This window comes from Falco cherrug, chromosome 4, assembly GCF_023634085.1.
Source record: "Falco cherrug isolate bFalChe1 chromosome 4, bFalChe1.pri, whole genome shotgun sequence".
Lineage (NCBI taxonomy): Eukaryota > Metazoa > Chordata > Aves > Falconiformes > Falconidae > Falco > Falco cherrug.
This window is the reverse complement of record NC_073700.1, coordinates 8,300,705-8,316,512: the sequence shown is the minus strand read 5'-3', so window position 1 is coordinate 8,316,512 and position 15,808 is coordinate 8,300,705. Positions and strand designations below refer to the sequence as shown.

At 43.6% G+C, this 15,808-nt stretch overlaps 1 protein-coding gene across 1 annotated transcript in view; it reads left to right on the top strand.

Annotated features, from left to right (window-relative positions):
* The window catches only part of TKT (transketolase), a 28,223-nt gene extending 13,467 nt beyond the window's left edge, over positions 1 to 14,756 (top strand). The window contains exons 9-14 of the mRNA XM_055707553.1: positions 1,170 to 1,326; positions 7,690 to 7,820; positions 9,173 to 9,256; positions 9,436 to 9,529; positions 11,201 to 11,323; positions 14,451 to 14,756. Of these exons, the coding sequence (XP_055563528.1) occupies positions 1,170 to 1,326; positions 7,690 to 7,820; positions 9,173 to 9,256; positions 9,436 to 9,529; positions 11,201 to 11,323; positions 14,451 to 14,638 (777 nt within the window). The 3' untranslated portion in view covers positions 14,639 to 14,756. The remainder of the gene's footprint in view (positions 1 to 1,169; positions 1,327 to 7,689; positions 7,821 to 9,172; positions 9,257 to 9,435; positions 9,530 to 11,200; positions 11,324 to 14,450) is intronic.
* The last annotated feature ends 1,052 nt before the right edge of the window (positions 14,757 to 15,808 follow it).

The window sequence follows — 15,808 nt, the reverse complement described above, 5'->3', positions numbered from 1 at the left end:
CATATGTATATTTGTGGATATGTAGACTTACTTATTTCTTGGGGAAAAACTAGGCTATGACAAAAGCTTACAAATGTAATATGACAGGAGTGCTTCTAGTAATACTTTCCTAAATCCCCCCTCTTTTTCTTTTTAGTTTTGCGGTCATATTGTCTGTATTTCAGCAGTACACAAAGAGAAGGCAACATGTAAACAACAGTAATACCTTCCACAGTCTGATTTGTAGAAATTTAACTCTGAAAAGACTTTAGGTTTGGTTTCTTTTGCTTCACAAAAATGGAATGTCACAATGTGACAGTGAGTTCTATGCTAGACTGGGGTATGAAGATGAGGACAGAGAAACAGTTAATAAATGTAGCCTGATGACATTTGTACAGAACTGAAATAATTTGGTAACTCATCTGTTTGACTAAGTCTTCAGTTGCCGCCCATATGGATTCACTGAAGCAAATGAAATTAAAGACACAAATTCAGGCAGAAATTTGCTGTTGTCTTTAACAATTTATAACCAAAGAACCCATGAACTGTCTCTTGCAAATTTTATACTAGGGCAGTTTTAGGAGCTTGAGTCAGGCATTTTGGATTTATATAAGCTTAGGAGAAATTTGCACGAATGAAGAGCAGAACAATTTCTGTGTAAAATAAATGTACAGGGTAATTGTAGCAATAAACAACTTTACGACTTGTTCTAATTTCCATCTTGCTGAAGAAGGGCCCTTTTAATAAATACCAGTCCAAATCACACAGGTAAATCCATTCCCACTTAGTAATGGTAATTTTTGTCTGTTGGGGATAGAAAAACCATGTCTTTGGACTGAAAGTGTAGGCCTTTGATCCAGGAAAAGGAGGAGGGGGATAAATCTTAAAACTCTGTGAGTAGCTGCTCAGAGCAGATAAAGAAAAGAAGCTGCCAGTAAGGATCAACAATAAGAGCTATCAGTTGAGGCAAGGAGCAGAGAGATGGTAGAGGGTAGATACTGGGAGAGAAAGGCGCTGCCTTTCCTTTTTGGAAAGGCCAATAATTACAAGCAGGACTGGACAGAGTGATTTTTAATCTGCATTGAGAGCTTCTTCCTAAAGTTCTGCAGTAGGAAGTCCCACAGATGATCTTTTGGAAGTAATCGATAAACAAGGAATTCACTGGTTTTGTACAATCTCCCTCTTTTCAGGTGAGCATTGCAGTTGGTTGTGCTACTCGTGACAGAACCGTTGCTTTTGCCAGTACCTTTGCTACCTTCTTCACACGGGCATTTGACCAGATCCGTATGGCTGCCATCTCCGAGAGTAACATCAATCTCTGTGGGTCGCACTGCGGTGTTTCTATTGGTAAGGGCAGCCTGGGCTTATTTTTCAGCGGTTCTCATCCATTTAGTGATAAGTGTCTAGCAGCCAAACCGATAATGCTTTGTGGAGACAATCAGTGATATAGCTGTATAACAGTGGCACCATTTAGAGGGAGAAGTCACATTTGCAGTTCACTTCCATCAGATACATTGTTGTATTTAGAAAGAATGAGAAAGGTTTCATGCCTTCAGGAGCTCATCTGCTTATTTTTTTTTTTCTTTTTATCAGTTTGGCCTGATAAAAGTAGGACTTTACCCTGCAAGCTTTTCTGCTCTACAAGTAAAGCAATATGAAGGGATTGGATTGAAAGTGAGGAGCTTAGGTTCCTTTCCGTGTTTGCAATTGACATTCTCTGTGATGAGAGTAGTCATGTGCTTACTGTACCTTTATTTCCCAGTCCTTAAAATGAGAAACTAATGATACTTATTCTTGCAGATGCTCTTGTTGACCAATCTCAAAAACACTTTACAAGAGATAAATATTTTTGTTTTATTATGCCTTTGAAGATCACCAATTTGAAAAAATTGCATCTACTTATCTCAGTATTTCTTACTACTGGAGCAGTTGATGTGTTGACTAAAAAAACCTGAAGCCTTAGAAATACTAATGGAACAGGAATTGTGAGACTGTTACGTAATTCAGGAAACTGAATCATCGGACATTTTGGATTGGAAGGGACCTTTAAAGGCCATCTAGTCCAACCCCCCTGCAGTGAGCAGGGACACCTTTAACTAGATCAGGTTGCCCAGAGCCCCATCCAACTTGACCTTGAATGTTTCTAGAGATGGGGCATCTACCACCTCTCTGGGCAACCTGTTCCATTGTCTTACCACCCTCATTGTAAAAAATGTCTTCCTCATATCTGGTCTAAAACTACCCTCTTTCAATTTAAAACCATTACCCCTTGTCTTATCACAACAGGTCCTTCTAAAAAGTTTGTCCCCATCTTTCTTAAAAGGCCCCTTCAGGTACTGGAAGGCTGCTATAAGGTCTTCCTGGAGCCTTCTCTTCTCCGGGCTGAACAATCCCAAGTCTCTCAGGCTGCCTTTGTAGGAGAGGTCCTCCAGCCCTCTGATCATCTTTGTGGTCCTCCTCTGGACTTGCTCTGACAGCTCCACGTCCTTATGTTGGGGGCTCTAGAGCTGAATGCAGCACTCCAGATGGGGTCTCACCAGAGTGGAGTAGAGGGGGAAAATCATTTCCCTCAACACCTGCTGGCTGTGCTTCTTTTGATGCAGCCCAGGATACAGTTGGCCTTCTGGGCTGCAGGCGCACATTATTGGCTCATGTCCAGCTTTTCATCCACCGGTACCTCCAAGTCCTTCTCTGCAGGGCTGCTGTCAATCCCTTTATCCCCCAGCCTGTATTGATACCAGGGGTTGCCCCAGCCCGGGTGCCGGACCTTGCAGTTGGCCTTCTGGAACCTCATTAGGTTACATGGTCCCACTTCCTAAGCTTGGCCAGGTCTGTCTGGATGGCTTCTCATCCACAGGCCTGTCAACCATACAACTCAGCCTGATGATGTCTGCAAACATGCTAAGGGTGCACTCAATCCCGCTATGTCATTGAAGAAGATATTAAACAGTGCAGACCCCTGGAGGACAGCACTTGTCACTGATCTCTGTCTGGACATTGAGCCACTGACCACCACTACCCTCTGTGTGTGACCATCCAACCAATTCCTCATCCACCAAACAATCACCCATCCAATCCATCTCTCTCCAACTTAGAGAGAAAAAAGTTGTGGGGAACTGTGTCAAAGGCCTTACAGAAGTCCAGACAGACAACACCTGTAGCTCTTCTCTTGTCCACTGGTGTAATCACTCCGTCGTAGAAGGCCAGTAAGTTGGTCAGGCAGGACTTGCCCTTGGTAAAGCCATGCTGGCTGTCTCTGATCACCTCCCTGTCCTCCATGTGCTTTAGCATAGCATCTAGAAGGATCTGTTCCGTGATCTTCCTAGGCACAGAGATGAGGCTGAAAAGTTGGTAGTTCCCAGGGTCCTCCTTTCTACCCTTTTTAAAAATGGGTGCGGTTTTTCCTTTTTCCAGTCATTGGGGACTTCACCTGACTGCCATGACTTTTCAAATATCGTGTAGAGTGGCTTGGCAACTACATCAGCCAATTCCCTCAGGACTCTGGGATGCATCTCGTCAGGTCTTTTAGACTTACGTATGTTTAGGTTCCTCAGGTGGTTGCAAACCTGATATGCTTTTACAGTGGGAAGGACTTTGCTCCCCCAGCCCCCGTCTTGCAGTCCATCCACTCAAGAGGTGTGGGAAGAGAGGTTGGCAGTGAAGACTGAGGCAAAACACTTGGTTACTTCAGCCTTCTCCTCTTCTGTTGTTACCAGTTTTCCAGCCTTGCTCATTGAGGAGGCCTATGCTTTCTTTGTCCTTCCTTTTCTGGCTGACATACCTGTAGAAGCCCTTTAATTCTTCCCTATATCCCTTGCCGAGTTAGCTCCAGCTGTGCCTTGACCTTCCTGACCCCATCCCTACACAACTAGGCAGTGTCCCTGTTCTCTTCCCAGGATACCTGTCCCTGATTCCACTGCTTGAGCATTTCTTTCTTGCCCTTGTTTGAACAGCAAGCCTTGACTCATCCATGCTAGTCTCTTGCCTTCCTTTCCTGATTTCTTACACCTGGGGAGTGAGAGCTCTTGCGCTCTATGCAGCGTATCCTTAAAGATCTGGAGCTCTGTTCTGCTCTGTTGTCCCTGAGGGCAGTTTCCCAGGGGGTCTTATTGACTTAACTGCTTAAAGAGCTGGAATTTTGCTTTCCTAAAATTCAGGGTCCTGACTTGACTCTTTACCTAACACGTATCCCTCAGGACTGTGAACTCCGCCAGTGCATGATCACTGCAGTGCAGGCTGCCTCCAACGTTGACGTCACTGATTAGCTCACCTGTGCTGGTGACCAACAGGTGCAGTAGCGCATCCCCTCTGGTAGAGCTGTCTATTACCTGGCTTAAGAAGTTACCCTCAGTGCATTCCAGGAGTCTCATGGATTGTCTGTAGCTCACTGTGCTTCTTTTCCAGCAGATGTCAGGGTGGTTGAGGTCCCCCAGCACAGGAGCATGATGGCCTCCTGTAACTGGAGTAAGAAGCCTTCATCAATAGCCACCTTCCCCCCTGCCCCCGATCGGGCAGCCTGTAGTAGATGCCAACCACAAGGTTCCCTTTGTTACCTCAGTGTCTGGGTCTTACCCATAAGCTTTCAACTTGCTCGTGGCTGTTCTTCAGAGACAGCTCGTAACGCTCTATCCGTTCCTTGATGTAGAGGGCAACGCCTCCGCCCTTCCTTCTGAACAGCTTAGAGCCATTGGTAGCCACACTCCAGTTATGGGATTCATCCCACCAAGTTTCTCTGATGGCGACTAGGTCGTAGCTTTCTAGCGGCACAGTGGCTTCCAACTACTCCTGTTTGTTGCCCATGCTGCATGCATTGGTGTAGAGGCACTTCAGCTGGGCTTTCAGCCAGAAGAAGTTCCTTTACTTCCTTTGAGGCATTTCACTGGTGTTTCGCTGCTGGTTCCTATCACCTCAGGAACCCCTGGCTCCTCTCTGGAAGACTTCAAGTATGCTATGGTGTAGCCAGCACGTCTCGGAGCAGCAGGCTGAGGGCCCTTGCTAGCAGTATCTTCTCTGGTCTTTACTTCCCACCCTGTTTGGTACATGTCAGATCATACCAGGGTTTGATTTTGGTTTGAGGGAGGGAGGGAATTGTGTTTTTTTAATGAAATGCATAGACAGCACTCTTAAAAACAGGAGCAGACTTGCATACCGAGAAGGAAAATGCCAGTAGACATTCATGCTTGAAAAACTACTAGTTATTTATAGGGGAAAAGAAAGAGAGGGAGAGCTGACCATTTTTCAGTTGATTTAATCGTTTTGACTAGCAGTATGGTTTGTAAGAGGGTCGGGGTTTTTTGTTTAAAGCAAAATAGTTAATTTGACCTGTAATATTGGTAAAGATTTAAAGGTGCTTCATAAATGTGTGTAGTCTCATCCAGAACTTCAGGCTTTACTTGCAGTAGTATAGAGTATGCTTTAGTAGTGGAGACTGTAAGTAGAGTATATCAGATTATGGCATGTGTATGTCATTAAGGGAGGGATTCTATTACAAGCCTCTTTTCTTTTTAAAATCAGTCCTCCCATCTCATCGTAGTCAAATCCAGTTTTAAGTGTTTTAGCAAGCAGCAAAGCGTGTTGGTGCAAAAGCCAATTAGCTTTGTTCTTTGCTCATTTAAGAAGATAAAACTCCTTTGGGTTACCTGAATTGTGTCCTAAAACTACACTTCCAAGTTTCAATTTTCAGCACTTGAAATGTTCTTCTGAGAGCTATGATTGTGAAGTGCATAGTTAGATCTATAAAGTTGTTATAAATCTGATTCAGGCCTCAACCCTGATTTTCAAAAAAGAATTTGGATCCAAAGTTTTGCAACTGAGTTGTAAAAGACAGTAATTGAGAGAAATCCTTTAGCAGTTAGAAAATTCAATTTTAAATGAAAGGGTATGAATTAAGGGTACTTCCTGTTAGAACTTTGGCCCTGCATGGAATTCAGAATCCTAACTGGATTTGTGGTCAAAATTAAAGTTTTATGTATGCAGTTCTAGGTAGACCTGGGCTTCTGCTGTATTGAAATTTGGATCCGTTAAATTTATGAGAAATAATTATCACAGTGACCTTCTGAACTTGTACTAAGTTCACTTCTAGACCAGTGGTTGCTGATTGACCAAAACGTCTAATGAAACATTGTTTTCAAGGTCATAAGAGAGTAATGGAAAATCTATATTTTCCAAACTGAACATATAGGGAAAGCAATCATAGTGTATGTGTGTCAAAAATAGAAATATTGGTTAATAAAACAACCAGTTTTATACTCTAGACATGTGATACTGTTCATGTTAAGCACTCACATTTTTTTGTTAAGCTATAAATGTGAGTTTTGCAGATGTAATTGAAAATTACTCTCTTTTGATCTGTGTTACTCTAAAACCACATAAACCAGGATTTTCTAAAAGATGCACTTTCAGCCAAACTCAAATTAGTGCTAGTCTGTAAATTACTAGTACGAACTGTGAACACTGGTGTTATTGGCATCACATTAGCAGAAGCAGGACAAGCATGAGTACTCTCTTTACCTTGGGTAAGATTCTGATTCAGGTACCTGCTAATTTTGTTCTTTATAATTTCACTTTTATGTATACATTATGCGGGTGCATTTTAGGAAAGGAAAACGCCCATTGAGATCCCACTCATTCATTCAGAGTGCATACAGATTTAGAAAATGATGTTGAGAAAACTTTTTTTCATGTCGTGACTGAAAGCCGAGACACTTTTTTCCCTGGTTCATGCTTACTTTATTAGTAATGTATAGTGGCAGAGTTCAATGATTGATTTCTCTAACATGTTTAAAGTTCTTCAGAGTTTTGTGCTGCTCTCATGAAAATACTCTCCTCCTTCCTCATGAGCTCGTCCTTCTTGAGTAACAGGTAGTGGGTGCATGTGGGAAGGCTTATTGCCCTGCTTCTGCTCTGCAGGCTGTGACATGACTGGATTCAGAACTCTTTGCATGGTTAGTTTGGAACAGTGCCATTCCCAAAGCACCCTTACATAAGGTCATTGGGGTGGGGGGTGTTGTGGTGGTTGTTTCTTTAACTATGGAAAATCATGGCATCCAGCACATGTTCTGGCTAATAATTCTCTTTTATAGATCTGCTGTTTATGCCATAAGGTGCTTGAATTATTAAATTAACAACATGAATGCCCTCTTGCTCTTTTAAAGACTTTTTATAGTATTGAAATATACATACCCTTCATTTAATCTTGAAATGAGCCTAAGAATTTGAGAGTAGTTGCACTAAGTGCACTCTCCATTTGTGACGGAACACATGCAATTCTCATTTCACATTTCCAGCAGTTTAAATCTCAAGGAACACTATTGACAAGTATAAATTTTGCTTGTGCAGCCTCAGTACATGTAAATCTGAAGATGCTCAGTTATCTTGTGACCCTCTTTGAATCTGTACCCTTCCTAGTTCGGTTGTCTTCCTTTTGTATTGCTTTATTGCTATAATTTATTTTCTATTTTTTCTTTTTAACCCCAGTTCTCTTTCTTTTTAGTCTCGTTCTGTCTTTATTTACTGTTTAGATGGTTCCAGGTTTAAGGAGAAGATGATTCTTTTCTCTAAGCAGGTAGACTTGCATGTCCAGTGTGTGCCTGGTTTTATATACTTTTTTTTTTTTTTTCCCCCCTGGTTTACATTGAACCTCACCGCTATATTGAGTGATTGTCAAAAATGTGCCCATACTCTTTTGTAACCCTGGTTTAATTCTTTCAGGTGAGGATGGGCCATCTCAGATGGGACTGGAGGATCTGTGCATGTTCCGAGCTATTCCCAATGCCACTGTGTTTTACCCTAGCGATGCTGTAGCCACTGAGAAAGCAGTGGAAATAGCTGCCAACACCAAGGTTTGCATCGCAGTATTCCTGAGCCAGAAGATAACTTCTGTTTTGTACTACTTTTGTTGCTTCTGGCATGTTTCTTGCATGTTCCTACCCACATAAATTCTTTCAAAGGCTCCAGCTTGGCAGTGGGAGGTTTTCTTTGCATGGGAAGGTTGCAGACATTCTGTCCAGTCTAGTGCAGAATGAAGTCTGGAATGCTGTGGGCCAGATTTGGGGAGATGTAAATGATTACACAGCAATTGCAGTTTGGGTCTAAATTGGCTCAGAAATAAGGGCAAGTGTAACTCATATTGGTCTTTAGCAAACTTATAGAAAGTACGCGCCTAGTGTGATATCTCTGGGGTCAAAATTGAAGCTGGATATGGAAAGATAAATTTATCTTGAGTATTTTGATCAGGTGCCTGTATGTGAAAGCTCAGGAGTCAGGTCCGCTGTAAGTCTTAAGTCTGCAACTTTTGAAGCTACTGAGATCTGGTGCTTGTACTAGCTGACAGTCTCAGTGGTCATCGTCTGCTCCTCTGTTGCCAGTGATGGATTGCAGTTAAATTGGACTGTGGCTGAAGATGAGTAAGACTTTGCATGTAGCCCTGACAGAGTTTCTGGTCTCCCTGACCTTCAGCTAATTTGGCATAGCAATGCTCAAACATCACTGGTAACATTGAGTCGGATCATCTCCTTGATTGGTACTTCTTTTGGCTGCCGTAGGAGTTTACCTTGAGAAAGGCACAAACAGTCTGAAAAATTTCAGTCTTGCTAGTACGGCTTTTAAGTGGAAGTGTGGGGAATTTTGGTATGTAACAAATGTGATGAGTGGTTTGTGAAAAAATGGAGGGGGGTGGAGGAAAGCAGTGTAAGATGGTGTGAGGGAGAGATTAGATGTAAGTACTGGTTTGTTACTTCTTTTGGAAGGGCATTTGAACACTAACTGATGGAAAGCATTTTTCCTTGCTTTCAGCTGAGCATTTCTTCTTTTGCTTTAAAGTCGCTAGAGTAAAATTTGCACGTGTATGGCAAAGTTCTAAGATTCTAATTAACTCAAGTAGGATTCTCCAGTTCCACAAGAGAGCAAAAGAGAAATAAAGATCTTGGAATCAGAAAGAAAATAGTAAGTTATCAGCGTGCTCTAAGAAGAGGTTAACTGTCTTGTAATGTGTGAAACAACCAGCTGTTGAAAAAGGACTAATGGGAATTGGGGGTGAGGGGTGGGGAGTTTACTCAGTAGAACCAGAGTTAACATAGATGGGTGAAAGATGGACAAATAGAAAAAAAAATCAGTTTGCTTCATAGGGTTTGCAAACTAGAATGTCAACATATTTCTGGTTTTGTAACTTCTAACACATTTACTTCGGAAACAGGGCATTTGTTTCATAAGAACTAGTCGTCCTGAAAATCCTGTCATTTACAACAACAATGAGGACTTCCATATTGGTCAGGCGAAGGTAAATATTGACTAGATAAACAGAATTTAAAAAAAATACGTAAAGTTCCTCTTGTAAAAGTCCTTTTCCCTCTAAAGCGTTCCAATACCAAAGATTTGATCTTTTTAATAAAATCTACAGAAATTTTAGCAATATCAGTAAGATTTATCATTAAAAATATGTGGAAACATTTTTTGCAGGTGATTCTGAAGAGTAAGGATGATCAAGTGACTGTGATTGGAGCAGGAGTCACTCTGCATGAGGCTCTGGCTGCAGCAGAGCAGCTGAGAAAAGGTGATCAAATTATGGGTGGTTTTTCCCTTTATCATTTAACACAGCAAAGAAATCAATAGCACTCAGCCTAACTGTTTACCCTTTGTACTGGTAAACATTAATTAAAATGTTTCAGTCAGCTAGTCACTTGCTAAGCTGATACAGTGCAACATAGTATATATCTGCCTGTCTTGCCTAATTGTTGAGGGTTTAGCTTAGCATTAGTAGCCATGAAAATTGCCAAACTGATTAGATCAGAGTCTCCTTAAAATTGCTAGTCTGTCTGAAGGTGCGCTGCAGGCCGAAGGTTAGCAGCACGTAAGAAGCAGGAACACCCCTTCCCTGGCACATTGTCTGTGCGGGCCAGGGTACCAACACAACACAATGCATCAGGCTGGGGCCGGGTAACAAAACACAGCTTGCCAACTGAGCCACAGCGGCTCTGTGTGCTCTTACACGGTGCTGTTGATACGCAGTGCCTTTGTGTAGATACGGTTCACTGCTTTTTTTTTGTCTTTTTTTTTTTTTTATGAATGAATGGATATATCAGCTTTTAACTAGCGTGGCAGGCAATAACTCTGTAGTGCTCAAATGCACTGACATCTCACAGCGAAGATAAAATTCCTTCAATGAAATGAGAAAGAAATCATCAAAAATCTCTCTTGAGTCAGTAGCCTGCACCCAGGAAGAGATTACAAATAGAGAGAATACAATTAATGCCGCCCGTGACTTACGGGGTAGCATTGTATGCTGTATCAGGGTGGACACATACTTTATCGTGACCTTGAGCCATCAGGTTTAGGACATTTTCAAAGTTGTATTTTCAGAACTGTTGTTATTTTTCTGCATTTACCGTGTTTTGCAATGCTCTGCTGATCTTGAAGTATAAATAACCAGCTATGGAGAGATAATAATCCCTTAGTGTAGAGGCAGTGCCTAATACCTAAAATACATTGGGCACTAAAGAGCCTGCAGTCAAAAAACTGTCAACATAACATAGGGCTTCTTTATGTATGGTAAGAGTTGACTCAGTGTTCTGCTAGCCAGGATCAGACAAAACCTCATGTAATTTGCTATTCTTTATAAACAATCACCATTTGTACATAGCTTTAACAAGCCATCTGAGCGTGCTTTATGATGATTCTGGTTTTGATGCCAACCTTAAGGGCACCACGATCAGGACTGAGGCAGTTCAAATAGGCATACCTGATAGGTGAGCAGCCTGTGATGAAGAATTCAGAATGCCGACAGACCGAAGAAGCAGGAGGAAATTGTGTTTGGCTTGACAATAAAGTTAAAGCTAAAATAAAGGTGCGGGGAAAAGAATCTTGATTGGCAGTCTGAATGACAAAGATTTCCTGGTGACTAGGTTCTGCTCTTACCTGTGGGAAGGCCAGTTATATTGCTGTTTTGCTGACAGGCACTCGTAGTGGTCTGTGGAGTGGAATGGATATCACTACCTCACCAGGTGCATGAAGAAAGAGTACATACACAAATTAGGGGGTTTTGGGTTCCGTGGTAGACAAGCCATAGGTACAGGTAGCTGGGACTTAGTGCAGGCAGGTTTTATAACTGTTTTAAAAGATCACAGGGGCTGCCTGTTTTAAACTGTTTTAAAAGATCACAGGGGCACTTGTGTTGTCTTGCATTCTCCAAATTCTTGTTGCAAATAATTTAATTCTATTTCTGCAGAAAAAATCTTCATCCGTGTGATTGATCCCTTTACTATAAAGCCCCTGGATAAGAAGACAATACTTGAAAACGCAAGAGCGACCAAGGGCAGAATCATCACTGTTGAGGACCATTACCATGAAGGTAAGCTGGGTCCAGGAGGTCACAGCCCACACAGTTGTTCCCAGGGGGTTTGAAGCTCACAGCTTCTCCTGACCTGAGAGAGAAGTATGGGACCTGATGCTGTCATTCAGCTAAAGCAAAAGAGGGTGTAGCCTTTTTCGTTGCTGTTACAATTATAAGATGACACTGAGGATTGAAAGTTTCCTAAGACACAATGGGTTAATCAGGGCTGCCTTTCTGATTAACTTGGCCTTCAATGCCCTTCTGTGTGCTTGGTCCAAGTGAAGTCTTGATTCATTTGTGCCGAGTGAAATTGTAAATTCCTGCTGCGGTGCAGTGATTCTGTACAGAATGTTCTCAGAATGGCTTTAGAGCAGCTGCTCTGCAGTTTGTTAAATTGCAAGAGAGACTGTTGCTGTGCAGGTTCCTCAAATTTTTCCTGTGTCCAAAATCAGGATTCCAGGTTACTTGAAATCGCGTGATTTTGGCAGTTTCTGCAGTCACCCTGGGACAAACTCCTCTCTCTTTCTTCTCCACTGCTATAAAAGAGCAGATCCTCACTAGACTCTTTGTGTACGTTCATTTCACCTGCTTACAGGCTGTTGCAGAATCTGTCAATGGGTATGTGAGTGTTCTTAAGCTAGGGCGAAAAGTGCACGATGCATGCAAGAAGGAATTGCTAAGATGATTCCCAAGTAAATCTTAAGATAAAATGCTTTCTGGGAGAAGCAGAGTAGTCTCTGTAAGACTCCCCCAGCTTCTGTGCCAGGATTTTGTTTAGAATTGTTTATGTTGGAAAAGACCATTAAGATTGAGTCCAACTGTTAACCTAACACTGCCAAGTCCACCACTTAACCATGGTCCCCACGTGCCACATCTATATGTCTTTTAAATACCTCCAGGGATCATAACTCAACCACTTCCCTGGGAAGCCTGTTCCAATGCTTAGTAAACTGTTCAGTGAATAGTTTTTTCCTAATATCCAGTCTAAACCTCTCTTGGAGCAACTTGACGCCATTTCCTCTTGTCATATCACCTCCTTCTTGAGAGAAGAGACTGACCCCACCTGCCTACAACCTCCTTTCAGGTAGTTGTAAAGAGCAATAAGGTACCCTCGGAGCCTCCTTTTCTCCAGACTAAACAACCCCAGATCCCCCTCAGCTGCTCCTCACAAGCCTTGTGCTCCAGACCCTTCCCCAGCCCTGTTGTCCTTCTCTGGACACGCTCCAGCACCTCAATGTCCCTCTTGTAGTGAGGGGCCCAAAAGCAAACACAGGATTTGAGGTGCAGCCTCACCAGTGCTGAGTGCAGGGGGACAGTCACTGCCCTGGTCCTGCTGGCCACACTATATTGGATACGATACAGCCAGGACGCTGTTGGCCTTGTTGGCCAGCTGGGCACCCTGCTGGCTCGTGTTCAGCCGGCTGTCGACCAGCACCCCCAGGTCCTTCTCTGCCAGGCAGCTTCCCAGCCCCTCTCCGCTGAGCCTGTAGCGCTGCGTGAGGTTGTTGTGCCCCACCTGCAGGACCCGGTGCTCAGCCTTGCTGAACCTCTCACCATTTGCCTCAGCCCGTGGGCCCAACCTGCCCAGACCCCTCTGCAGAGCCTCCTGCCCTCCAGCAGATCAACACTCCTGGCCAACTTGGTGTCATCTGCGAACTTACTGAGGGTGCACTCGATTGCACAGATTGTTGATAAAGATATTAAACAGGACTGGCCCCAACACTGAGCCCTGGGGAACACCACTGGTGACCGGCTGCCAACTGGATTTAACTCCATAATCTGCTGCCACTTGCCCTCTGATGTGTCTTGTTTGCACAGGTTTTCAGGGGCTTGCCTGCGCAAACATGGCCCACGAAGATGAGACCATGTGCAGAGAGAGCAGCTGTTGTGAATCGCATGTCAGACTTGCTGCTTGTGGGGGAGGTGGAGAATTTAGCAGAAGGGCAGCTGTGGACTTACAGCATTAGTAGATACCATAGATATCTACTAATAGAAATTAGCAGATACACTTATGAGAATATTGTCCTACTTTAAGGTGAACGTCACTCTTGCCAGGTGTCTGAAGTGAGCTGGTATTACTGTAAGTGCTGGTTACTTTTGTTCCAGGTTCTGGATGGTGATACCATCACTAAGCCTCATCACTTTCTAGCTTATCTTTCAACTCTGGACAAATATTTTACTGCAGATTTGCAAGATGGTGAAATCTTTGCACTCTGAGGTGATGAACATGCGATGTACGCTGGCACAGCTTTCTCTATGTGATGCAGTCGAGGAAGGTCAGGTGTACACGCATCGCCAGCCTGAATGCGTTGCAAGCCCACATCGGGCTGGTCTGACCAGCCGCATCCATGGAGGTGCCTGTGGCTGGAGGCTGAGTTTGGCTGGTTAAATCACACCATGCCCGGAGCTGTGAAAAGTCCTGTGTTCCTGGATACGCCCTAACTGGGGTGCAGCTCAAAGGTGTCTCCTACTGGGCCTGAGAGCATGTGCTCTCTGCACTTGTCCGGTCTTTTCTTCTTCCCTAATACTGCTGCTTCTAGGGTCTGTTCTGCTGCCATGCAGTTCCCCATTGCATCCTTTGTCCCTGTGACTGGTGGTGATTCAGTCTGAGCTGAGCTCTAAGCAAAGGTTGTGAATGTGTTACATAACTGAGAGAGGTGCCTAGCGGCATGTACACGCATCATGAGAGACGGAGCTCTTAAATGCCGTTCCGACTGCTGGTAATGGAGACTTTCAGCACGTCAAGTACACTTGTAAATACTCCTCAGTCTAAATATATTTTTAAACCTGGCCCTCAGTGGCTGATGCTGAAGTGGTGAGGGCTCCATGATGGTTCTGCGCTTTATGTTTCTAACTGTCGATTTGTAAGTACTTCGGAAGTGTCAGGCAGGTTGTTCCTCAGGAAGCCTTTGGAATAGGCAGTGTTTTCATTTTTTTGAAATGAAATTAATTTCATTTTCATGTCTTTCGTTTTCATTTCACAAATGGGCAGCTCAGACATGTATTGTGATTGATGTTTCTCACAAGCACGTGAATTGAGGATTTAACTTGCACGGACCTTTGGACCAGATATACATGCAATCTATATGTTGCCTGTTGAAATGTAACAGATGTTTGTCCTGTTTCAACTTTTTTTTTTCTGTAGGTGGCATTGGAGAAGCGGTGTGCGCTGCAGTAGTGGGTGAGCCTGGTATCACAGTCAGTCGCTTGGCTGTATCTCATGTACCACGAAGCGGGAAGTCAGCTGAGCTCCTGAAGATGTTTGGCATTGATAAAGATGCCATTGTGCAAGCTGTTAAGGTGGCGGTGTCCAAATCAAGGAACGCGGAGTAGTTTGAAGCATCTTGTGCTGTGTTACAGAGAAGCAGTGTTCAGAGAAGTACTGTAAGTTTAAAGCAAGCGAAGGTGCTTTATGTAGAGAGTTCCAATAAAAATACCAGCTTAAAAAATCTTCTGGTTTTTAAATGTCTTCCCTGCCCCCCACTCCTTCCCCTCTTTGGGGTTTTGTGTAGTGGGGTAACATCTGGTCTGCCTTGCAACTAACCTTCCCTCCTGTGAGGTGTAGCATGGGAGCGGTTGGGTGTTTGCTGAAGGTCTGAGTGGGCTGTGCTATGGCGGGGAAGTAGATGTTGGGCATTGGAGCTAGAGCTAGAGTGAATCAAGTAACTGTCGTTCAGTGTTTGGTCCAACTTTCTGCTGAAGATTAAAATCCTGCCTTGAAGGGAGTTTGGCAAAAACAGAATTCTTTCCCCACTGCTGGAAGAGTTCACTAGCCCCTCTTCTGGACAGAAATGTTAGGCATGGGGACAGTGAGAAGCAGAAGGGTATACTGCAGGAGGCGGGTGCCTTTGCTTCAGATCCTGCTCTTCGCACTGCCCCCCAGCCATTTAAAACCAAAGACGAGGAGGAAGTACCCTGTGTTCCGGACAGTGCCGAAGTAGAAGGAGATGGACCAGGTCCCGGGTACCAACGGTGGGAGTTGGGGCCCAGCAGAGCGAAGGGAACGAGTGATGAGCCACAGACGCAGGAGGGACTTGCTGGGCTCGGAGAATGGTAGCGCAGTGAGCACAAACTCATTTAAGGATGTTGAAATTCCTCATAGGAACTTGTATCCTATTTTTGGGCGCTTGGCCAGTGATGCAGCCAGGGTGCTATGTGAGACCAGAATGAGAGCATTGTTGTTGGGCAAGAGGCAGGAATGCTTAAAATGCTGAGATGGACTCGAGAAGAAGGATTGGAAAGGACAGCAGGAAATTCCCAATAACCAAGAGGATGCAGCTGAATGTGGAACTTGAGTCAATTCTATTGAGAAGAGCTTCTCACATGAGCTGCTCAGAATGGGGTGAGCTGTTCATCTCGTATGATGGGTTCCACTGGGTGATTTTTAAATGTTTTGCTATTTTTATATGTTCTGCTGTTTTTACCCTTAAGCAGCTTCTGTTTAAAAAAAAAAAACCTAAAAATTAATTTTGTTGACTGCAGAGTACCAAATTTGAAAACCTG